At 38.4% G+C, this 24,998-nt stretch overlaps 4 protein-coding genes across 5 annotated transcripts; 3 read left to right on the top strand and 1 right to left on the bottom strand.

The window, feature by feature from the left end:
* Positions 1–388: 388 nt before the first annotated feature.
* On the top strand, positions 389–8,948 carry LOC124310462 (probable chitinase 2). Of its 2 annotated transcripts, XM_046774451.1 has the most exons (6): positions 389–726; positions 2,181–2,248; positions 2,494–3,164; positions 3,247–3,447; positions 8,674–8,765; positions 8,845–8,948. In XM_046774451.1, the coding sequence occupies exons 2-6, from the start codon at positions 2,182–2,184 to the stop codon at positions 8,927–8,929; spliced, it is 1,116 nt and encodes a 371-aa protein (XP_046630407.1). In that variant the 5' UTR covers positions 389–726; position 2,181; the 3' UTR covers positions 8,930–8,948. The 2 variants fall into 2 exon arrangements, with proteins under 2 accessions (XP_046630407.1, XP_046630406.1); XM_046774450.1 differs by lacking the exons at positions 8,674–8,765; positions 8,845–8,948 and adding an exon at positions 3,619–3,851 and having other exon boundaries at positions 392–726; positions 3,247–3,539.
* On the top strand, positions 4,543–7,486 carry LOC124310460 (acidic mammalian chitinase-like). Its single transcript, XM_046774448.1, has 4 exons — positions 4,543–4,835; positions 5,177–5,847; positions 5,945–6,237; positions 7,167–7,486. Exons 1-4 carry the CDS (start codon positions 4,769–4,771, stop codon positions 7,366–7,368), a joined length of 1,233 nt encoding a protein of 410 aa, XP_046630404.1. The 5' UTR covers positions 4,543–4,768; the 3' UTR covers positions 7,369–7,486.
* Positions 8,949–9,906: 958 nt separating the features above from the next.
* LOC124310458 (glucose dehydrogenase [FAD, quinone]-like) lies at positions 9,907–13,812 on the top strand. The gene is made up of 7 exons (XM_046774441.1): positions 9,907–10,092; positions 11,336–11,545; positions 11,673–11,801; positions 11,876–12,432; positions 12,554–13,001; positions 13,106–13,476; positions 13,616–13,812. Exons 1-7 carry the CDS (start codon positions 10,026–10,028, stop codon positions 13,709–13,711), a joined length of 1,878 nt encoding a protein of 625 aa, XP_046630397.1. The 5' UTR covers positions 9,907–10,025; the 3' UTR covers positions 13,712–13,812.
* Positions 13,813–18,157: 4,345 nt separating this feature from the next.
* LOC124310465 (putative GPI-anchor transamidase) lies at positions 18,158–22,030 on the bottom strand. Its single transcript, XM_046774455.1, has 4 exons — positions 21,839–22,030; positions 20,871–21,464; positions 18,663–18,773; positions 18,158–18,453 (listed from the first exon to the last, which is right to left on the bottom strand). The coding sequence occupies exons 1-4, from the start codon at positions 21,899–21,901 to the stop codon at positions 18,217–18,219; spliced, it is 1,005 nt and encodes a 334-aa protein (XP_046630411.1). The 5' UTR covers positions 21,902–22,030; the 3' UTR covers positions 18,158–18,216.
* Positions 22,031–24,998: the final 2,968 nt, after the last annotated feature.

Genomic DNA, 24,998 nt, shown 5'->3' with positions numbered 1-24,998 from the left:
ATAAAAAAAAGTTCGAATAGCTCATCGACATGAATTCCCAACCATAGTTCAATACTCAACAAAAGATGTCGAATATTTTCGCGCATTGTATGCCGAAAATGAGTTTCGTAATGACGTCTCCTACCTAATTGCACCCGAGCTGAATTATAATGATCACATCGTATAGATACAAGATGTGAAACCTGCTGGGTCTCATGGTCACTAAATTTAATATGTAAATTTTACTGGACTGCTGTAAGCAAAACAAAGCAGTGTCAAAAACCGCAGACACTCACCGTCCTTGTGATCATCGACGGCTGCTTGAATGTTCAAGTAAAATATGTTTCTATCTTTGTTTCCATGTATGAGCTTAAATTTAGAGAATGCATGACTAACTGTGCATTGTGCGGTCGGTCGTTTCATCTGGCTTTTTCCGGCTGCCAGGATACACGCAGGGCGATGTCGGTTAAATCCAGCTACGCAGTAACTCCATAACAATTTAACTTTGATTCGTATACTCGTATTACGAATCTCTTTGTTAATGGGAAGGGAGAAAGAGGTGGACATCATACCACGTTTATATATAACCGTAACGTTTTCTAGAACGTCAACTTTGGCGTCCTATCTGAACAAGAGATGTGCTTTGGATGTATTCCAAAATACACATCATACGTGTGGAAAGTTTGTATATAATATATTTACAATTCAAGTGAAGTGAATCGTGTGTGACGGTGTTTCGCTTATAAGGTTAGTTATCATCAATTTTTCAAGTTGTTTCATTTGCACCTTCGCCTATCAGCAAGTTGTAAAAATAAGGTTTCTGTTTGTCAATAGAAAAAATTCAATTAAACCGTCCTGAGGATGACCCGAAATTAGGGTCGAAACGTTCATGCAAACTATATTGTTGTTTTGATGACCTACATATCCAAGATCCTTCTTATATAAACTTATCAGGTAAAGACTATTTCTACATTGTACAGAAAACTTTCAGCATACCAACTAAGTTGTGAAGTCGCTTTAAAGATCCTGTCGTACAATCCTAGCTCAATCACAACCGACATAATTTTTTCTGTCGCATTTCGGAATACTAGTTCAGAAATGTTGATTTGTTTATTAATATTCATAAAATTAAATTTTATGATTAGATTTACAAACTATAACTGCAGTAACCTAGGCTTAACTAGTTTTTCTTCCACTAGGTAACATATTCCACGATTCAAACTTTATTTTCGTAATATTGGAGCTAAAATATGTATCCCCAAACATTTGACGGCGAGTCTAACAATAACATTCTATCTGAAGTCGAAAGCAGAATAACAAATAATGTACTTCAGAATAATTTGTCAATGAATCTCATTGTCGCTTTTCAATTATATGTCGGTGGAGATTTTCGTCAGAGGTAAACAATGATAAGTTTTAGGTTACACGCGCAAATTACGTATCGTTTTCCTCACGAGTTATTCAAAATTCATATGCATTTCATATGGCCAATACGACGATCTGGCAAATTATAATAAATATAAATAGTTTCACATGTTTTGTTCAAATACCTGGATATTTCAGCACAGCTCCAAGCCGAGCCGAAAGGTTAACGGTGGCACCATCTTTTATCACTGAATTTTCGCGTCGTCAAATATCAGTAAATAGAGATTAACCAACAACGGTGTTGCAATTAATCTATTCGAGCTGCTGTTTTATTGTGGGTGAAATGAATTCTAGTAGTATCTAAGTGCTGTGAATCGTTAAACAACCAAAATGCTATCGCAGGCGTTTCAGCCGTAGCCATTGTAGCCACGTAGACGTTGAGAGTGTGTGTATAGAGAATACGTGTATCAGCTGTTGACGGAATATTTTATAATAATTTATTTCGTTACTTTCGATTTAACTGTAATATCCCACTGCTATTTCACCCACAACAATTTTGAATAAGGAATCATTTCGTCACAAAACATTTGAAAAGTATGCTCTCGTCTTTGAGAATTCATCATGCGAAATTCACTTGTACGTGTGCACATGTGGTAGTGTCAGAAAAATGAAAGCCATCACGACGGTTCACTCAGGCACGTTTCGTGGTGCGAACAATTGTTTATTGTCATTGCAAATTGCAGTTTGCTAGATTTATTGTGACAAATCGGTTTTTTTGCAATTTCAGTATCGTATTCTTATTTTTCGTTTCAACAAATCAACATTGTCATTCACAGAATGCGGCTGCTCATCGCATTTTGCATCCTGGGACTCAGCTGGCTCACTGTAGTTAAAACTGAACCTGGTAAGTTCGTATCTGAACGTACGAGTGATTTGAGTTGGTTGATTAGTTTTTTTGAGTTGTCTGTAATGAAAAATCAATAGAATACACATATTTTTACATTGAAACGGAGGATATAAATTCATAGAAATGGTAGTATTGACATTTTGTCATACTTTGAATGTAACATTGAAAAGTCTGTAGAACAAGACGATTTTTTGCTATTCTCGGAACCATGAGTGTTAACAGAGAATTTTTTACCTACGTAGATAAAATAGTCTGCTACTTTGGAAGTTGGGCGGTTTACCGTCCTGGAAATGGAAAAATCGAGATATCGAACCTGGACCCGAGCCTCTGCACCCACATGATTTACACGTTCGTTGGAATCACAGAAGCGGGCGAAGTCAAGGTGTTGGATCCGTGGGCCGACTTACCCGACAACGGGGGCAAAGCTGGTTTCCAGAAATTCAACGCCCTGCGGGAGCGGCATCATGGAATGAAAACTCTCGTGGCAATCGGGGGTTGGAACGAAGGCTCTGAGAAGTATTCCAGAGTCGCTGGGAAGCCGGCTCTACGGTCATATTTTGCTGACAACGCGGTAAATTTTGTACTCAAATACGGATTCGACGGCCTCGACATCGACTGGGAATATCCAAATCAGCGAGGTGGCACCCCGGCGGATGTCAGAAACTTTGTTCTCCTCTTGAAGGAACTTAGGGCTCGGTTTGACGAGCACCATCTTATCTTGACCGCGGCTGTTGCCGCAGCCAAAATCTCTGCCAGCTTATCATACGACATTCCGACAATCTCGAAGTACCTTCACTTCATCAACATCATGACCTACGACTTCCATGGTTCCTGGGATCCCGTCACTGGTCACAATGCTCCTCTCTATCCAGCAACGCGAGAGACGACAGCAACTGCTCGAGGTCTTAACGTCGTGAGTATCCACCGACACTTCTTCTACCGACCTCCATTGATGCTCGACTCTTGACTAACCACTCCAAATGCCGTGAGCCCAGAATGCATCGGTGCATTACTGGCTCAGCCAGGGCGCACCAGCCGAAAAACTTGTCCTGGGAACAGCTCTTTACGGGAGGACCTTCACTCTTTCGAATTTCGCCAAAAACGTGCCTGGATCTGAGGCTTCTGGGCCTGGCACAGCAGGTCCGTATACCAGGCAACGGGGAATGCTGGGATACAACGAGATCTGCGAACAAGAGGTAAAGCTCACGTGGACTACAGCTTGGGACGAGCAGCAGCGGGTGCCTTATGCCCACAACGGCAATCAGTGGGTCAGCTACGACAACGTCAAGTGAGTATTTGATCGTCGATTATAGCTCCAAATTACTTACCATCACATTTATGTCCCATTGTGACTTTCGAAACCGCAGGAGTATCACGGAAAAGGCAAAATACGCCAAAAAGATGAGGCTCGGAGGCGCCATGGTTTGGAGCATTGAAACTGACGATTTTCGGGGCATCTGCGGAGATAAGTATCCTCTTCTCAACGCTCTGAACCACGTGCTTCGAGTTTGATCTCCCGTGTCAAGAATAACAGCGATTCTAATTTAAAGTACTAACTTTATGTACAGGCTCTGAATAAATTAAATCCGAGTCTCGATTATCCCAGTGACATTTAATATGATCATAGGTTACAGCATATTAAAAGTCTTTTAATAGAGTGAAAGCGTGAGTGATTCTCACTTCGAATGTTCGCAGGTTTTAGGTTAACTGGAACGAATTATAACTTTAGGCTGTGACTGCATTATCGTCATTCATTTGGTTCATATATGTTTTAATTGAAACGCAAAGTTTGGTAATTTCAAACTCAAGACGTGCGCTATCGGGGATTGAATGCAGGAATAGCAGAGCTGCTTTGAAGAAATCATCTGTCCGTCATACTTCAACGTATTTTATAAACCATGATCACGTCCTTCATTTATTTGTTTTGTACTTGTGAATGCAACAGATGTAAACAGTGAACGTGAGTTCAATGCTCTTACAATTGTAGGTTTAATCGATGCAGTAAGCTTTACGTTTTTGCGAGAGTATATAAAATAAATCGAGTATTTGAAAACAGATAAGTATCCAAATCAGTAACGTTGGAATGCGAAGTTATCTTATTGCATGTACTAATATAAAATATTTACAAGTTTATGCTGTAATAATATCTGCGGAAGAGCTTGCGCGATTAAAACCGCGAGCATTCATAATTTAATATTTGCGTTAACGAGAATTTTAATCACGGAAATCGTGCAACCGCAAGTGTTGACAGTTGGATTCAAGGACTACTCAGGCACGAAGTATGTCGTGCATCGTGCCGGAAAACACTTTCCGTACAATTTACGTGGCGATAAACATTTATGCGACAGATACGCAGGTTTGTGAGTATTCAGATATAATCAGCGGACGAATGTAACTTCAAGGGGGCAGTATAAATATGAATATTTTGAAACATGTGTTAGACAACTCACGATCGAATACCGTTCCCAATGTACTAAGTTCATTACAGTGAGATTTGATTCATTATTACTTGCAAATATGTGGGTGTTCACTACATATTTCTTGCTATGGCTGAGCGGATTCACTTCTGCACATTCCCATGACTGTAAGTATATGGGTAAATTATACGTATACCTAAGCATGTTTTGTTCCTCTAACAAGTAATTAGTTGTACGTAGATTCGCACCGAAAATAAACTATTGGATATAATGCTGAACTTTCACATTACTTTAGAAGCTATAGGGGTTGCGAGAAACACAAATCACTAAAAACTCTGTCATTTAACGAATTTTGATTGTCCGTAATACGCTACGTGGCTGTGAAGTTAGCAAAAAAATAAAAATAAAAAGTGTATCGTTGGAAATTTTATGATAGACATCATAAGTGATCATCCTCTGGATGTATAACAAAAGAAATGCATTGAAATACCATTTTTGATGATCACAGATAAAGTATTCTGCTACTTTGGAAGCTGGTCATTCTACCGACCCGGCAAGGGAGGATTCAATATATCGGATATAGATCCAACTCTCTGCACTCACATGGTCTACGCGTTCGTTGGCATCACCCCGAATGGCGAAGTCCAGGTGTTGGACGAGTACAGAGACCTCTCCACAGATGGTGGATTAGGTGGGTTCGAGGAATTCAACGCCCTCCGGGATCAGAACGCTGAATTGAAAACCCTAGTGTCAATTGGTGCATGGAACCAGGGATCCACGAATTTTTCCACCGTGGTTAGCAACTCCACACTGCGGTCAACGTTCGCAAAAAACGCACTCGAATTCGTGCTCAGTTACAATTTTAGCGGTCTCGACTGCGACTGGGAGTATCCGGCTCAACGTGGCGGTGCCAAAACGGATGTCGAGAATTTCGTTCTTCTTCTTCAGGAACTTCGCGCACTTTTTGACGAGTATGATCTGATCTTGAGCGCGGCCTTGGGTGCCTCCGAAGGCACAGCAAGTATCTCGTACGATATTCCAGGGATCTCGAAGTACCTCGACATTGTCAATATCATGGAATACGACTTCCATGGTTCCTGGGATAACTTCACTGGGCACAATACGCCTCTCTATGCAGCGAGAAGAGAAAATACGACATTCGAGCAAACCCTCAATATTGTAAGTCTGCGTGGTAACAGCAATGCCCGTCATTAATACAGACAAAACCTTCCGGCGTTAGAGTAATTGCTAACTAACACAATTATTATGATCTTAGAATGCATCGATACATTATTGGCTGGATCAGGGGGCACCATCTGAAAAGGTATTGGTTGGTACAGCCATGTATGGAAAAACCTGGACACTTGTAGATTCTTCTGTACACGCACCTGGAGCACCTGTATCTGGAGTTGGTAATGCAGGTCCGTACACCCAGGAAAATGGAACACTGGCCTACTACGAAATCCTCAAAAATGAGGCTGAGGGAAACTGGACTGTCGTTTTCGACGAGGAGCAGCGGGTGCCTTATGCTTACAGTGGTGACCAGTGGGTCACATATGACAATGTCAAGTAAGTAGTGCTCACGGGTATCTAGAGACTGGTCGTTTGTGTATCTCGGGCATCTAAAACAACAGTCTTTGATCGAATAATATGAAATTCGTTATTACGGAGCGATAAATGGTGGAATTTTAAAGACCGCGGTTGATGTTCTCAGATTATTCGTAACAGTGTGATTCTGTTGAGCAACACACATATTGTACTTAATCCAAAACCAAAACGAGACTGTTGTCGAAGCTGTCAAGACGGTAGTCAAGACACCAGAATTTTAATGGTTATATGGTTGGTTGGACAGGCGATGACTGGGCGATAAATTAATAATCGACGGATGATCAATTGATCACTGATCACTGATCTCTGAGTTTTCCACCTACACGGAAAAAAAAATTCAGCTCGTGGAACTAAATATTAGATAGTTACTTGTAAACAGTTCGTCGAACTAAACGTTCTGTTATTGGAAGAGCACTGCATGGTTCGTATAACTGACTGTTAGTCAGCTGTCATAGCTGTACGTTGTTCAGCTCTCTCAGCTAAACAGCTTCGTTCGAAGAGCTAGACCAGAATTTTTCGGCTCCGCTCACAGCGCTTATTATTAAATAGTACAATTATATTGCTATTAGTATTATTTTTCATCATTATTATCATTATTTATTCAGTGTCATTTACATATTTGAATGGACTATTTAAACAATTATCTATCAACTGTATTTAAATCATACTCATGAAATTTGAAGGTTATGAAATATGTCAACGCACCAGAGCACAGCGCAACTTACAGCTCTTAGAGCAAAACCATTCAGCTGTGAGAGCTGAACAACTTGCAGCTATCAGAGCTGACTAATATATAGTTGCTGTAACTACAAGATAGACCGTAGAGTGCGTATAGTTACTGGAGCTGTAGAATACAGCTCGCCGAATAGAATTTTTTTTTCCGTGTACAGAAGCCTCACAGAAAAAGCAAATTATGTCAAGTCTTTGGGACTGGGTGGCGTCTCGGTTTGGGCCATGGACTTGGATGACTTTCGAGGTCTCTACGGGGAGAAATACCCTCTTGTTAAAACTCTCAATAAAATAATCAACGAGGATAGCTCCAGCAGCTCCAGCAGTAAGTCTGACGAAGATTCAAGCGATGAATCAGACTAGAACAGTTCTCGTTATTAGAATCATAAAAGTGACATTTGAACACGCGTATGCAATGATATATAGGTTTAACAGATTAATAAATAAAAATGTCGTTGAATTGCGATGGTTTAAGAATTTACTTACAACTTGTAACTCATTTATAGCTTTCGTATCCGATTGCAGGCTCTTCTACAAATTGTATCTGCTATTAAATATAATTCTGATCTTAAGCTTTCCGATAAAGTCCACAGGCAATGATTTGTAATCAAGGCGATTGTTCTGTTCACTAAATTATGTCGCAACTGCCGATAAGCCATTTGCTAGTTTCTTGAATAAATCGATAATAAAGATAGGAATTCGATAATTGTCAGTTTTATAATTCATTCAACCCTCACTAGAACAAACTACATCAAAGTAAAGTTATTCGTCGTAATTTTGAAAAATCCTAATGAAATACCTATGCGTGTGGTGATATCAAATCCTTTTTTCTATACTATAAAGTACACTTACATGTTCGTCAATTTCGTCGGAGCTGCAACCTGAGCTTGGTCAACTATAAAAACATGATTTCGCATACTCATTCGTTACTTTCAACATGTGGCAATATTTTATAATTCCGCTGATACAATTTTTTTCTGTGATTTTCATGAATATCGCGTGTAAAAATCTATCATCAAATGTGTTGGTGAAAACGACGCTGAACTTTGAATTCGGGCCACTGTGTTGAATTTCAGATTCAGAAAAATTTGGATCCAACTTTATTAATTTTAAAATATTTTTGAAACATTTCAAAAATCTTAGATCGGAACAGGTTGACGTTATATTTCACTGCAACATTATAAAAATATGGTAGAAATATCTTCACATTCAAAACATTTCGATAACATATCAGGCATATTTACATGAAATATTTCAGAAACGTTCGAGAACTGTTTCACATAATTACAATACTAGTCGCATTACTACTGCATGTTAAAAGTTGGAATTTGTATACAAAACCTGATCCGTGACAGTTTGTTGTTTCATCGCAAATAATTTGTCTGAAAATAATCGGTGCACCGAATGAAATTTGTATTGTGGTGTAATCTGATCAATTTGATGTGTATTGAGTATTGGTATTCTCGAAAATTCTCGTGCATTTTCAACTAGACTCGTCTGTTATAGGAACGGAGTACAACTACACTTCGCCGGAAACCTGCAATGCGAGCTTCCTGGGTCCGAGCCTGGCCAGTATGTGTAATGACACCTCGTACGATTTCTTTCTGTCGATTCTAGAGAACCAGGCATCGCGGAATGCTGGGATACAACGAGATCTACGAACCAGAGGTAAAGCCCACGTGGACTACAGCTTGGGACGAGCAGCAGCGGGTGCCTTATGCCCACAACGGCAATCAGTGGGTCAGCTACGACAACGTCAAGTGAGTATTTGATCGTTAATTGTAGCTCCAAATCACGTACCTTCACATTTATGTCCCATTTTGACTTTCGAAACTGCAGGAGTATCACAGAAAAGGCAAAATACGCCAAAAAGATGACACTCGGAGGCGCCATGGTTCGGAGCATCGAAACTGACGACTTTTAGGGCATCTGCAGGGATAATATTCGTTTGTGAACGCCCTGATCCACGTGCTTCGAGTTTGTTCTCTAGTGCCAAAAGTAACAGTGATTCTAATTTAAAGAACTAACTTTACGTACCGGATCTGTGTAGATTAAGCCCGAGTCTCAACAGCGCCAGTGATATTTATTATATTTATAGTTTACGGCAGATTAAAAGTCTTCTAATAGAGCGAATGCTACGTTCTTTTTATTTTTGTCGCAACTAGGCGATGGGTGATTTTCAAGTCGAACGTCTGCCAGTTTCAGGTTAACCAGAACGAATTATGACTATAGGCTGTGACTGTATTATCGTTATTAATTTTGTTCATACATATCTCAATTGAAACGCAAAGTTTCGGCATTTCAAACCCAAGACTTGCGCTATCGGACATTGTATACAACAATAGCAGAGCTGCTTTGAAGAAATCATCTGCCCGTCATACTTCAACGTATTTTATAAGCCATGATCACGACCTTCATTTATTTGTTTTGTACTTGATAATACGATAGATGTACACAGTGAAAGTGAGTTCAATGTTCTTCCAATTGTAGTATCGATGTAGTAAACCGTACGTTTTTTGACAGAGTATACAAAATAAATCTAATATTTGGGAAGAGAGAAGAATCAAGAGTCATTTTGAAATGCAAAGTATACATACTTATTGCATTTACTAATATAAAATATTTACAAGTTTATGCTGTAATAATATCTGCGGAAGAGCTTGCGCGTGATTGAAACTGCGAGCATTCATAATTTGATATTTGCGTTAGCCGGAATTTTAATCACGAAAATCGTGTAACCGCAAGTGTTGACAGTTGGATACAAGGATTACTCAGGCACGAAGTATGTCGTGCATCGTGCAGGAAAACACTTTCCGTACAATTTACGGGGCGATAAACATTTATGCGACAGATACGCAGGTTTGTGAATATTCAGATATAAACAGCGGATGGATGTAACTTTAAGGGGGCAGTATAAATATGAACATATTAAAACCTGTGTTAGACTACTTACGATCGAATACCGTTCCCAATGTACTGAGTTCATTACAGTGAGATTTGATTCATTATTACTTGCAAATATGTGGATTTTCACTACATATTTCTTGCTATGGCTGAGCGGATTCGATTTCGCATATTCCCATGACTGTAAGTATGTGGGTAAATTACACGTGTACCTAATCACGTTTTGTTCCTCTAACAAGTAACAAGTTGTACATAAATTCTCACCAAAAATAAACTATTGGATTTAATGCTGAACTTTCACATTACTTTAGAAGCTATAGGGGTTGCGAGAAACTCAAATCACTAAAAACTCTGTCGTTTAAGGGGGTATATACACTTATTAATTCTCAGAAAACCGTTGATTTTTTTTTTTGCATATTTCAATAGCCCCATCTTCTAAGAATATTCTAAGCCCATAATCAATAAAAAATTTAAAGAATTATGGAAGTTGCGCGAATTTTAGTGAGACAGTGCACCGGGCCTGTCGCGGCAGGTCATACGAACTGGTTATTCGATTATTAGATTATGCTCAGTCTACGTTAAACCTTTCTAAGCTAAGACAATTTTGCCAGTCAAGAAATTTTGAAATACAAGAAAATGAGCCAGAGTAGCGAGCGATGTGTTTTCGACAAAAAGGATCGAAGATCGAGCGCAGGACGGTCGTGCAAACGTAGAAAATGTTTGTTTCATGGAAACCGGCACACGAATCCAGAAAATGAGGGCGTAATTAGCAGTGCGTCTGCGACGAAATTCACCTGGTAGAAGAGCTGAAACTCGCAATTCATCAGGTAAATCACCTGGAGCGTAGGAACTATGAGGAACCACGGAGCGCTTGTCCCGGAAGTCGAATTTCACCAGGTAGCGGACCTGGAGTGCAGAAACTACCGAGCGCTTGACCTAAAAGTCGAGTTTCACCAGGTAGCGGACCTGGAGCATAAAAACTACAGAGCGCTTGTCCTGGAACTCGAGTTGCACCAAGAAGCGAACCCGGAGTGCAGGAACCACGGAGGTAGAGAATCCGGTACTCGAAATCTGCGGAGCGCGATTCTCGTACGTCCTCTCTACCGCGCGGTTGTTTCCAGACTGAGGAATTCGGCTAGCTGGTTTTCGTCGTCGACGATTATGATAGATCGATGACGTCAAGTGAGAACAGATTTTGGGTGACGTCACTTTCTGAACATCCGAGCATCCAAAATTTGGTTTCGAACTTTGATACTATGTATGTATGATGTATGATATGACATACGATAATGTACGATGATTTTGATCTTAAGGTTCCCGATAAAGTCCACGGGCAATGATTTGTAACCAAGGCGATTCTTGTGTGTACTAAATTACCTCGCAATCCCTGATAAGCCATTTGCTCGTATCGACTCGTCTGTTATAGGGACGGAGTACAACTACACTTCGCCGGAAACCTGCAATGCGAGCTTCCCAGGTCCGAGCCTGGCCAGTATGTGTAATGACACCTCCTACGATTTCTTTCTGTCGATTCTAGAGACATTTGTGGGTAGGAAACAAGAAATTGCTCAAACCTGCGAACGCATCACACCTATCCATACTCCGGATGCCGAGTATGACTTCATCGTAGTGGGGGGTGAGATACTTTATAAACTAAGGACTGTTCATATAACAGGAAAGATTTCGATACGCATCGATCCTTCGCGAGTTGTACAAGGTAAGGAGAATACGAGTGCAATCTCCTGTACTTATTTCGTTCACAGGTGGAGCAGCCGGTTCTGTCGTTGCTGCAAGACTCAGTGAAAATTCGTCCTGGAAGGTTCTGCTTGTTGAGGCGGGCCCGGAGGAACCAGTAGGTGCATCGGTTCCTGGTTTTTCTTTCTTAATATCCGGTAGGTGTACCAGCACATCCAAAAATCCTGTTTCGCTAAGAAGTTCAAAAAATCTGTGAATCTCATTTTGATAGAATCATCTGTCGAGTGGGGATACCAGTCGACAAACGAGAGCTACGCCTGTCTCAGTTCGAATGGTAGTTGTCCGATCTCTGCAGCCAAAGCTCTCGGTGGAAGCATGATGCACAATGATATGGTATACATGCGCGGCAGCCCGTACATATTCGATGAATGGGCTGCAATGGGTAACGAGGGATGGTCGTGGGATGAAGTCTTGCCATTTTTTAAGATGTCCGAAAATAATGCTAATATCGATAGTGTTGGTCGAGAGTATCACGGCACGGATGGACCGCTTTTTGTCGAAAGACTTCCATCCAAACCACCTTTTGCAAATGCAATACTCGAGGCGGCCGAAGAGGCGGGCTTCGGCGTCAGCAATGACCTCAATGGAAATGATAGTATTGGCTTCGCTGTATTCCAAACAATGACCCACCACGGTGCGAGACGCAGTAGCGCCGCGGCTTATCTGCGACCAATCAGAAACCGCACAAATCTCCACATCACTCTCAACTCCACCTGCACGAGGGTCGTAATCGAGAATGGACAAGCAGTCGGCGTTGAATATTACAAAGTGATAATGCTAATGCGAGTGCTAGGCCAGGGAATTGAAATTAATTAATTTATCCACGTATGGTTTCTTTATTTCAAACGTCAGCAATGCAAGTCAACTGATCTCCATAAACTTTCCCCAGGACGAGAAATTGTACACGGTAAACGCATCCAAGGAAGTCATCCTCTCCGCAGGTGCCGTTGAGTCTCCTCATCTTCTACTCCTCTCTGGAGTTGGGCCGGAAGAAGATTTAAAATCCATGGGAATCGACGTGGTCGACGATTTACCTGGCGTCGGCATGAATTTCCATGATCATATATTATTCCCGATTACGTTGACCATCAATGAGCTTGACGTCTACAACAATTGGGCTGCTCTTGCTGAGTACATCGGCTTCCAGACTGGACCGATGTCCAGCACCGAACTGGGTCAAGTAATCGGCGCCCTACCATCCGGAATTACTACACCCGACCTTCCGGATATTCATATATACGGCTACGGTTATACTGCCGCTTGCGTAGCCGATTGGACAGGCGACGGTCAACGCGAAATCAATTTTTGGGCCGGTTACGAGCATCCGAAATGCAGAGGTACCTATGACCCCCTGAATTCTCGCAACTATACTCTCCGACGCATAATTTAGGAAAAGAGAGCTACAAGCCCGTAAATCAACTGCAGATATTTTGTGTTCCAGGAAGAATCAGTCTGGCTTCATCGGATCCTTTTGAGCATCCTTCAATCTGGGTAAACTATCTCTGCGATCCTGACGATGTTTCCGGGGTTGTCAAAGCCATCGAGTATTCACTGGAATTGGTCAATACAACGGCCTTGAAAGCCTACAACACGACTTTGACCGCAACACCTCTCGAGGTCTGCTCAAATTACACTTTTGCTAGCACGGAATACTGGGAGTGCGCAGTTCATTACAGTGCTTCTGGGGAATTTCACATCGCAGGCTCTTGCAAAATGGGCCCATCGTCGGACCTACTTGCTGTCGTCGACCCTCGGCTTCGAGTCTACGGAATACAGGGACTACGCGTGGCGGATGCTTCTATTATGCCGCAGGTAAGTATCGAGATGACGTACTTCGATTCATTCGTTGATTCCAAGACGAAATAGGTATACCTCGTCTACGAGCCCTGCTAATCATTCATGAAGTTCGTTGACAGACCTATGAATGACAGTGGCATAACTTTACTTTCAGGTGACTAGTGCTAATATTGGATCAACTTGCGTCATGATTGGAGAACGAGCTGCGCACATGATCAAGCAAGATTGGAATTATACAGATGCAATGTAATATTTTTCATAATACGGTATAATGTAACTTGTCCGCAGTACCGAAGGATGTAAAAATAGTTACTGAAATTGAAAAAAAAAAAAAATAATATTTTCATCAATTAACTACGTTTTTAATAACCCACACGTCATGTGGGAATATTCACGTGTACAGGAGACAACTACTACAAAAATTCACTCAGTTTCAAGTCATAACTGAACAAAAAAATGAGTTCCGATATTTTACAGTAAAACTGCATCACCTTTGTTTGATTTTGCTTACATGTTTTAACTCTGACGGCGAGGATTAGTCATCAAAAATCGAGACGTGCACCGTTGAATATAAAGCCATCTTCCGCAAGCTATACTTAACCTGCGCTGCAGTTCAATGTTTTTTATTAGTCACATTTACGCTTTTTCATTCATTGGTTGTTTACTCATTTTGTTTTGCGAATGCGCTCAATTGCGTGATCTTTTCAGGTTGGGTATAAGATTGAAGCTTAATTTATAAAAAATGAATCGATTATTTGAAAAAGAGGAAAGAATTGAAACAAGTCACGTTTATGTACTTATCTCAATCTCTATTTACACGTTTATAATAATATCCTTGCAAAAAAGCTCGCGTGTGACTTAACGTGTATTTGTAATCTGCACTAGTGAGAATTTGGTGCAAGGAAATCGTGTGACCACAAGAGAAGTTGAGAATTGAAATTAAGGACCACTTACTATTAGGCATGAAATACATCGTGCGTCGTCCAGGGAAACGGGTTTCTCATGAGGCGATAATCACCGGACAAACAAGTTTATTCACGCCTGAATCTCATTTTCGTTTTACGAGGTTCACTTGCGATTTTTGATTTATTATCAGTCGCAAGCATGCGGATGTTCACTGAGATTTACACGCTATGGCTGACAATGAGTAAGCTTACGCTAGCTCATTTTGAAAAGTGTAAGTAGTCACGCCTTAACACAAAACTATATTGAAAATGCGCTACTTGTCTTTCGTCTTACGAACGATTAATTGTAAATAGATTCGCAAGTGAGATCAACAACGGGATATAATACTGACCTTTGGTCTTACGTTGAAATCTTTAAGGGTAGCGGAAAAAATTGATTATCCGAAACTTTGTAGTTTAACAAATTTTACTCATCGAAATAGAGTCTACTGTGCAATTCGTCAAGCAATTACCCAACTACTCGAAACAGAGACGATAGCAAAAAAAAAAATAATGTGTTGAAAATGTTATCTACAGCGTGATAAAGATTAGTGGTACACTGGACATAGATAGCCTAGTGCTTAATCCAAACATAAGACGAAACTGCTATGAAGGTTGTCATGATCAGGACATATAGAATAAAAAATTCGAATGAATCTAGCGTTGATTGAATGGGCAATGACTTAGCGTCGAATTGTTAATCAATAATGGGTTTTTCAGCCGCAGAAGCCTTACCGAAAACGCAAGTTACGCGAAGTTGTTGGGACCGGGAGGCGTCTCAATTTGGCCTCTGGTGATAGATATTATAGAACAAAGTATTTACCGATGAAACGAAATAAAATATGAATGATATTACGAAGAAAAATCGTATTAATTTAAGAATAATCGTGACTCTGTGATATGAAAAACGTGACTAACAAGATTGTCGAAGGAATGTGAAGGAATATCATACGTTTAACAAAAATAATTTATACTGTTTATTGAAATAATTTAAAAAAGATTACACATGTAAGTCTTACGTTAAAAGAATACAGGAATTCTCATCAGCCATCGTCGACAGAGAGGCTCGAAGAGATATGTCAAGCTGCATCGACGTACAAAAAGTGATTTGTTCTACAATCTTTGCAGCATATCGCACATGCGCACACGTTATACCTACATACGTATAAGAATAAATGTTCCGCTAGCATTTTACGTATTCCGGATAGTCGCACCAATTCGTTTCCGTATTAAAACTGAATCCCTGTTGGCAGTAGAGCGCGTTTGGCACGGCTTTGGCTGCTTCGCATTGGTAAAACTTGCCGCAATTGTAAGGATCCCGGAAGTATCCCTCCTTCACGCACACCGGACGTGAGAGGTACGGTTCTCGTGCGTAAATGTAGTTCGCCGGTTCCATCGGATGATATATGGGCATCGATTCTTTGGCGACGATGTTCGCAGGTACAAAGTCCTGGTTCCCCGACAGAGGCAAAGACCATGCCACGTTAACCAGGGCGAACAGAGTCAAACATACCGTTGAAATTCCCGCCTTCATTTTCAACCTGCAAACGACGCGGGAATTTTCAATTCGTATTCCCTTCAAAAGGTGAACAAGCGGAGAGCGGAAACTCTGCTCAGAAATATGAATTTAAAAAAAAAAAATATGTTTTCACAAATTTCAGACGTATCAAAATTCACCCACCGATGTGAAAAGTTAAAGATTTTCTTTTAAATCTTATCCAAGAATTCTTGAGAGTGTTTAGAAATTATCAGATTTATTGAATGATGATTTTTACTCACCGTTGAATTTTTTTGAACTCTTAGCTGAAATATTCTGCACGAATTTGATTTCAGAGAAGCGTTAATATCCTGACGATAAGTTGCCCTACGATTTGTTCGGAAAACTTGTATACGCAAATTATTAGATCAAGAATTGTCCTTCTCGAACTGGACGAAAATTATTTGAATCACGGGAATTCGTACAACAACGTATATTATATACGCGATCAAGATGTGTACGGAATTTTTGTAGAGTCGTTACTGGCTCTTCTCGACGAGATGTCACGCTTATATATATTCCAGTTTTTTCGTTATCACCTTAATTACGAAGAATCATCATTCGCTCAGTACTCGGTATACCCGCGCTTCTTGACCTAATACAGCAGGGTCGAACGGTCAGGGCTAACTGACCGTGACCGATCTGATAATAGGAAAACTTTAATTCAACGGGAGGAAAAACAAGTAGAATATTTATTTATCTTCAACCAAATTGATTCACGTATATTTCGACTTGACGATTTCCTTGAAATTCGAAACTCATTTTTTCAAGTTTTCGTCAGTTTAAATAGATTAGCTACAAAAAATACAATTCAAAAATTAATAAACTCCTAATCCACTCACATCGCATCACATTTTCAGTTCAATTTATACGAGATTCGTAATCTTCGTTTCCACCTTCGAACTTCCTATTTCAGTATCGTGCATACAGCAAGAAAGTAAACGTAAAAAGTGTTTTACCGCAGAAAGTTTGCTATCGAATCGTCTAGATAGAATTACCGAATATATACCGAGTATCCAGCGATGACATCAGAAAATGTTTACGAGGCGGCCTTTAAGATTTGTTCATGACTTTATATAATTACTTATACGATCTGGTTTGTTTTTTCCTCGTACGATAGCTAACTGACCTTAGGATACAACGCAATTGAAATTACTAGAAATAATAGTTGCGTCAAAGCTTGTGTGATTTTTATCGTTTACACGTGTAGGTGTATGGATGTGTACCAATGTTGAGCGGGACTATTTTCACACGTATCTTTTTCGTGATCGGGAATGGAAAAATAAGAGAAATCAATCATGTCAGCCTTCCTTTCGAGAAATTATTTTTTCTACTGATAGTAAACGCTTCTCGATATAAAGACATAAGGCTTTTCGTGATATTCATATACAGCTCTAACATGTCGCATGACGTAAGAAATTCAATCATATTTCGTCACACGAAATTGGTACAGATTATTTCGGACTAAACGTAACATAAATTATTGTTCGAAATTCGTTGCAAAGCAATTAGAGACGAAATTTTCGGATACTTAAAAGAAAAAAATACTTCATAAAGCGGAAACGAAATATAATATCTACACCGATCCTTGCTCAAGTGAGATCTTGACGTGTATTTGCGATATTATGGCATTTTTAGATCACAATCCGCTCTTCGATCATAACTTATCACAAGTCACTCATCTATCCATAATTGGCTCCGATCGCAACCGGAAAAGTAGCAAAGCGGAAAAATTTAAATGTCACGAATCCTATCGCGGACTGAAGCGACTGTTTTTCAACCACGTTTGACGTGACTTATAGTTATCTTTCTTCGTCAAGGAAAAATCTACGATTAGTTTGGACCACGTTCGTTACTTATCGTTATTTTTGTCGTTGTACCGCGTAAGTGTTGGTACACGCTGATGAACAGACGACGAATAATCAGCGCTAATAGCCGATAAGGAACGTAAACCAAACGTCATCGCCGATTGAATAACGTTGTACGATGTACACAGATGCATTCATGATTACTTATGTATAACGACCATTCATGAACAGCGAAGACTAGGTGAAGGCTGATTTTGGTGATTGATCGATTAAAAATACATACGTATTTGGACATGTGACAATGATAAAGATATATAGTGCAGCTCAGGATCAAGGTCGGAAGTAGAACGAACGAAACAGAGGTTAGAAAAAAAAAATAAAACAAAAAAAAACCACACAAACAAATGTACGGTACAGTTTTTATATTATTTATCGCTTATAGTCGGCGATCAATTATTTATCTACACTATACGTACGACAAGTCGGGAAATTGATCGACGTATTTGTACTTGATCACAGGTTTCTTTGGCGAATTAGTATTGTTCAGTTGAACCGGACTGACGTTTACGGTGCTCGTAGTCAACTCGACGGGTCTGAGAGATCCGAAAAAGTCGGTGACCGGCACGTTCTTCGGATCCCTTCTGAAGAGGTCTTTTCTCACACCGACAGTTGATATGCAAAATCTTTTCGGACACACCTTTAGCTGCGGGGAAAAAATTATAAATGGTTAGGAGATAGACAGACGTTTTGAAAATTCAATCGAACCGCGATTAACCGGAACTCAGTTTAATAATAAAATGTTTTTCTTCCTATGGAGTTTTTCCAGTGTAACTGACGAACGTTCTCGTTTCGATAATAAAATGTTTGTTCATTTTTCGCGGACGTATCGAGCTAAGAATTATTTATACTTACGAATTCGCTCAGCGTTTTAGAACTCGAAGGTTCTACCGTTTCCAGAAAGTCCAATGCGTAATAGGTGTAACGATCGATTATGTAAACTCCGATTGCCGGATCGACGTGATGCTGGAAAGAAGATATATTCATGAATAGGGACAGTCGTTTAACCGCGTAAATGATATCTCTGCGGTAAGACGGAAAAGACCGGATTTCATTAACGATACCATTACATGAATCATTACGCTGAAGCCTCCGAATTTGATCAGAAAATGAAATAAAAAATGCTTCTTTTCAACAGTCAGCGATAAGCATGACTGATTGTGAGTGGCGCGATGTATTTTGGTTTATTTAAAGTAATCGTTAAAGCTGAATTGATCTCTCCGCGAACTGAGAGTTTAGTGCGGCTGGTGTCGTCGCATACTAAATAATCATCAAATATCTGTTTTTATTTTATTTTTTTTTACTTTTGTAATTGAGTTAATCACGATGAAATAGAAGATTTACGAATGACATTGCCTATTTATGCTTAGCAATTTCTTGAACTTGTATTTTATTGGAAATGTAAATTCTGAATGATTTTAGACCATAAAATTGCTGGTTAAAAGAGAGAAAAAGTAAAGTGGTAGGAGGAGTTTGAAGATAATTTTTTCATATTTGTTTTAGTGGTATACTTTGTACGTATGATAGTTTATTTCGCGAACCAATTTCGTGTTATATTTAAGTCAACTTGGAAGTATAAGATAAAATCTTCCCGTCAGACAGCCACCTTTGATCTCGCACGAGCCAAGATACAATAATTCCGTGTTGTTTAAATCAACCGAGACTCATAAATCTTATGTTTTAAATTAGAAGTTACACAAGGCGGGTTTTTAAATTTCAGCAAATTGAAATTGAAATACATATTTACTTCAGATCTTCAAATCTGTTGAAATTTAAATTTAGCGATGAAAAACGAAGAAGACAGAATACATGTCGTATTTAATGTTGTGCAAAAACTGAGAGGCAGTATTTTTAATTTGTACGCATGCTGCAAGTCAGAAATTTCGAAAAATAATCCAGCATTATTACGGCATAGCCATGGGGAATCAAATTCAATGGTTTACAAATTTCCGTTCAAAGTCGAATCGACGTTAAAGAATTAAACAGTCCAGAGCCAAAGATGAGGGGGTAAAAGGCAAGAATAGCATTAATAGATGTGTATGAAGTTAGCATATCATTTCTCAGCATATCAAAAATTAGATGGAGTTCTATTTGCATCCAACTGAGTTCTGTAGTTCATGATAGTTTTCAACAATAGCTTTGCTCATTTATTACAAAAAAAAAAAACACTTACTTCTGTTGGATTTTTTAGTATTCGGTGAGCTCTATAATTCTATAAACAAAACTCGAGGAGTTCAGTCAGAATTGTCTAACAATACATCGCGTTACTAACGTCGGAAGATCGTATCATTTTTTTTTTTTCTGGATTCGCCTGAAAAGTCATAAATATACATAGATCCATTGAAACTTGAAAGATTTCGAATTTTACAGTTTCAATTGATTTATACGTATTCATGGATTACTGAACGAACCGAAAAAAAAAAATTATACGACTTTCTGGCATTAAAATCGTGATGAAAGCATAGAACTCACGTAGAAGCGACAGCATATCACAATTGTACGAGTCGGGTAAAGTTAATAATTTTTTATAATTATTCAGCGATGCTCAAGGGCCGGAACTCTTCGGAAGATTGTTCACAAACACAAATACTACAATGTCAAAAATTATCAAAGCCTGGAACTCCCGTAAAAGCTTCTGCATATCATGATCGTACATTCAAAATATGGTTTGTAAATTTTTTAAATAGAAAAAAACAAATTTCCATGGTTTTTCTGACAGAACTCCTCGAGTTTTGTTTATAGAACTATAGAACTCACCGAATACTAAAAAGTCCAACAGAAGTAAGTGTCGAAATAGTGATATGCTATGCGAAGTTAGCACATCATTTTTTCAACTTTCGTTTTTTTGTAATAAACGATCAGAACTATTGTTGAAAACTATCAGGAACTATAAAACTCGGTTGGATGCAAATAGAACTCCATCTAATTTTTGATATGCTGAGAAATGATATGCTATCTTCACACACATCATTAATAGCTGCGCTCAAATGACAATAGAAAACATTACAAAACATTGAAAAACTGTAATCAAAGTATGGTTTAAATTTAGAACTGAATACTTACCGACAAGGAGTCTTCTCCGACCAAACTGGACGCCACGGCTAATATGTTAGGCGAGTAAAATTTTTCGTACATAGAACTCGCTTGGCAGGTATCGACGACAAATAAAATTTCGTGGTATCTCCTCTTCTGCCACATTTGTTCTAAGGCATCTCCCAATTCCTGACTGGTTATCTCTTCAGAGTCTTGAAATTTGAGAAATCCGTCTCCACCGTGGCCAGTAAGATAGATTAAAATGTTTGACCCTTCGTCGGTGAGGAGTTTTTTAGATCTAGGGGTCTCAGGCGGAAGCCTGCCTGTCAGTAACCTGACAAAATTTTCCACGGTGACTTCATAGCCCCTGTAATCGACCTCTACGTCGTCGCCGTAAACGTTTATGTGCTGCTTCGCGTTGTTAAAAACAGTAGCAGGCCGAGGATTTCTCGGGTTACACGCCATATCATCGGCTATCATTAATATTATCTGAGAATCCGGTATGCCGAGACGCTTCACGCTTCGGTATATCGACAGGACATTGGCTACGTGTCGATAGTTAAACCAGAATCTCGACGTGTCTACTAACACCGCCCAATTGTTCGAGTGCCCAGTTTCTGTTGCCTGAAACAATTCCATTTACATTCACCACATTTTCTGACATGGTAGGTTCAAAGATCTTACGATCCCGTGCAACAAAATGACACAGAAATTATTTTAGTTTATAACAGCGGCATCGTTGTTGATTTTGGGCGATGTTCGCGTCGCAGGGAAAAAATTATAACCTATAACTTTGTCTGCGTTTGAATCATTCGGTTATTCGTTGATTATGAAATCGGATTTTGACGCGATAGAAATGACAAGCATGAGGCGTACCTCAGGACATTTACATGAATAAATTCAAGCCCTGAGAGTAAAAGAGATTTGGCATTGAAGCTTGTTGACCCTAACCTAAAGCTTGACTTGTAACCATACGAGTTGTGTGTTGTTCATCTTACCTCGAGTGAAAACGCGGATAAGACACACGTGGAGAGGGTGAAAAGTATCACCCAAGATCGCATGTTTACTATTTTCTGTGTATTGTATTATAGACAAATATCACACATTTCAATTCTCGTGTTTCGTCGCGTATTTCACTTGGTCAGGTGCGCGTTGTTTGCCGCACGAAATGTTGTAACTGACAGCGTGCGAGATTTCGATTCCCGGTATCGAAGAGTTGTTGTCTCGAATCTGCGTGTTTCGATTGCCCGGTGTATGTACGGTTGCGGTATCTTAGGCGCGGCCAATTCACGCCTGCAGAGTGACAACCATGTTGCACTTACGCGGATATTGGTTGGCTCGAAAGCTATCAATTTGTACGCCGCATTAATTATGAACAGTTGATCTTGTCGAAAATCACGTGATTTCACAATTTATGCCAGAGTCATTAGTTTATAGATTCGAGATTTCGATAAGATTTTGGAATGATGTAAGCTGAAACAGGCCGTACTATTAGAGATTGAAGGAATTTGCTCGACAAATTTATCGTAATCACGGTTCCAAATAATTATGTCGACGTTATAATAATTTATTTAAACATTTATACACCTATATAATGTTCCACAGTCTTTAAAGTATGTATATATTTATAATATATAATGTATTTATGTCTATATATATATTCACTGTTTGAATCTGTATTGTTTTTAATGTTATACGTTTCATCGACTGAAAAAACATCCACGACGATTTGTAATATTTATTAATTCTCGTCTCAATATAATATCATCCAACGGAAATGAGAATTTGAATTTTATCATTGCAATACGTCGATTGTCGAAAAAAGGCGATTGTCGAAAAGTCAACTGAGATGTGATCACATCAAAATTTTTTCTTAAATATTTTTTAACTATTCTTGTTGAATAATTGAAATGAAGCAAATACGTCATCGCGCTTTTGATACAGTTAGATATACGAATAAATATGCTCTTCATTTTTTAGTGCATATATTCCAAAACATAAAATAATTTAGTTTATTAGAGAGTAATTATAATAATTAATATTAACATATTCAACATTCATTCGCAAATCTTTTACAAATTAAGCGTACACTTTGATAAATAATGGTATGATACATTTATAGTTAAATGGTTCTAGATAACATTGAATAAAAAAAATGATTGTAAGTGTACATCTGCACCATGCACAGAGATTCTAGACACTCGGAACTCAATGTACAATGATTGCAACGTGCGTTGATGAACGCAACTTCAACTTGATAGATAACGACATATTTATACAGAAATATGGCGATAAAATGTATCAATATGATGCAGATGTTAAGCAGAGGATTGTTCAACAAACGAAGAATATCGATACTTGATATACCAACGGTATTTATTACAAGCGGAAGTCCCATTGCGGGGTCGCGTCAATTGCCTTAGGGAGAAACCGCGGAGTAAGCAATTTATTTATTGCGATAAGATAAGTGCGGCGCACATTTGTCGGATATCACGTATCTGCAATATAGTTTACGTTTTTGAATTATTACAGTATGTAGAGCGATAGTTGAATGGTTACTAGTTGAATATCGTATCTATGACAGATATCATATGATAACTATTGCTTCGTAAGCTATAAATACCTGTAGGTATCGTAATTTTATTTTATACGTAGGTATAATATATAATGCGCGGTGGTATTGTCCTAAGTTATTATTAATTGTAATTGAAATAGTGTGCAAGCTTTTCTGCAATATCAATTCTTCATTATTTCGTTTATACAGGTTTTTTTCAGATTTTTCGCCACGCAGTTACTTCTCATTCAGAGCTTGTCGAGAAAAAATAAATTACACCATTGTGCACGTTGTGTACAATTTCGACTTATTAATGGCTCGGTATAATTGCAATTGCATTTATGGATTCGTTATACCATATAGTATACCTATATCGTTTAAACTTGGGTAGAATTAAAAATACATATAATTTAAGAATCAAGCGCTATATATAACAATTTAAGCTGATGAAATTTGCAGTTGGACAATCGTTGTTGACCTTTGCTATTATACAAATACATACCTATTTACTCTTATTGTCTTCTTCTAATCGTTATTATACTTTTCAATTCACGACAAATTCATCACCTATACCGTGTATATTATACATTTACATGTATGTATATTTGCTGCGACTCGGCAGGTGTAATCTAAATCGAAAATTGACAAATATTGTTAAAATAGAAATGCTAGTTACACTGATTTAAGGGATTATAATTATAAAGTAGCTATCTGAATTGTTATAATAATAAAGAATAATTACGAAGTCGATATAATTATATTATACACCTATTCTAAAATAATGTGAAAACGCTGGCATTCAATATAATTGCAATAAGCGAAATAATAATAATGATAATTAATATGCCTAATGCTTAAAATGAATATAATGTATAAAGTGAGAATTATATATATATGGTGATTGATAATTTATATTAATGTTTATGTATGATTCGTATCTTACAGGAACTATATGGACGTTTCTACTTATTATTATTATTATTATTTTAATTTTCCTCATATGATATATATATATACCTGTATAATATATCGTATTTTCCTCTCGCATAATTAATATAAGATTCATAATTTAGTTGTTACCTGTTTTGCCTGTAAATACACGCGCGTAATATACGATAGTACGTGTAGATTACACATGCAAGTACATAGATAATAACGAATACATATATGTATATATATAGAGAGATTTATTAATTCCTTTATTTCTATAATTATATTATATTTTTAAAAGGTTATATTTGTAGAAAATTTGGAATTGAAAAAATTGTTTGACTGAACATTCAGATCTCTGTTTTATTTGACGAAAATTTTGCGACGAGGTACAATTTTTGAAATTTTAGAAAATATTTTCTCCATTTTCCGTTCACAAAATGACGAAAGAAAAAAAAATTAGTTCAAGTTATGCGTGGTCATTGATAAAATTGAGAGCGTAAAAAATTTACCACCGACGTTAAAAAAATCGATCGATCAGTCAGAGTAATTTTGATGCGGCTGTGAGATTTTTTTACTATCAAAGTACCGATTGAGGAAACAAGTATACATATATAGAGCATTTAATCAACGATTGGGTTAAAATATCCCAAATAATCGTAATTTTGATATCA

This window comes from Neodiprion virginianus, chromosome 1 (genome assembly GCF_021901495.1).
Source record: "Neodiprion virginianus isolate iyNeoVirg1 chromosome 1, iyNeoVirg1.1, whole genome shotgun sequence".
Lineage (NCBI taxonomy): Eukaryota > Metazoa > Arthropoda > Insecta > Hymenoptera > Diprionidae > Neodiprion > Neodiprion virginianus.
This window is presented reverse-complemented; position numbering and strand designations above follow the sequence as displayed.

What these genes read in the sequence shown, in the direction of transcription:
- LOC124310462 (XM_046774450.1), top strand. Translation starts at nt 2,182, where the DNA reads ATGCGGCTGCTCATCGCATTTTGCATCCTGGGACTCAGCTGGCTCACT. An exon ending in TGTAGTTAAAACTGAACCTG is followed by an intron (nt 2,249 to 2,493) that starts GTAAGTTCGTAT and finishes TTACCTACGTAG; the next exon opens with ATAAAATAGTCTGCTACTTT. An exon ending in GTCAGCTACGACAACGTCAA is followed by an intron (nt 3,540 to 3,618) that starts GTGAGTATTTGA and finishes TCGAAACCGCAG; the next exon opens with GAGTATCACGGAAAAGGCAA.
- LOC124310460 (XM_046774448.1), top strand. Translation starts at nt 4,769, where the DNA reads ATGTGGGTGTTCACTACATATTTCTTGCTATGGCTGAGCGGATTCACT. An exon ending in TTCTGCACATTCCCATGACT is followed by an intron (nt 4,836 to 5,176) that starts GTAAGTATATGG and finishes TGATGATCACAG; the next exon opens with ATAAAGTATTCTGCTACTTT. An exon ending in GTCACATATGACAATGTCAA is followed by an intron (nt 6,238 to 7,166) that starts GTAAGTAGTGCT and finishes TTCCGTGTACAG; the next exon opens with AAGCCTCACAGAAAAAGCAA.
- LOC124310458 (XM_046774441.1), top strand. Translation starts at nt 10,026, where the DNA reads ATGTGGATTTTCACTACATATTTCTTGCTATGGCTGAGCGGATTCGAT. An exon ending in TGACTTCATCGTAGTGGGGG is followed by an intron (nt 11,546 to 11,672) that starts GTGAGATACTTT and finishes TTTCGTTCACAG; the next exon opens with GTGGAGCAGCCGGTTCTGTC. An exon ending in TTTTTCTTTCTTAATATCCG is followed by an intron (nt 11,802 to 11,875) that starts GTAGGTGTACCA and finishes TCATTTTGATAG; the next exon opens with AATCATCTGTCGAGTGGGGA.
- LOC124310465 (XM_046774455.1), bottom strand. Translation starts at nt 21,901, where the DNA reads ATGCGATCTTGGGTGATACTTTTCACCCTCTCCACGTGTGTCTTATCC. An exon ending in TATCCGCGTTTTCACTCGAG is followed by an intron (nt 21,465 to 21,838) that starts GTAAGATGAACA and finishes GAATTGTTTCAG; the next exon opens with GCAACAGAAACTGGGCACTC. An exon ending in CTAAAACGCTGAGCGAATTC is followed by an intron (nt 18,454 to 18,662) that starts GTAAGTATAAAT and finishes TTTTCCCCGCAG; the next exon opens with CTAAAGGTGTGTCCGAAAAG.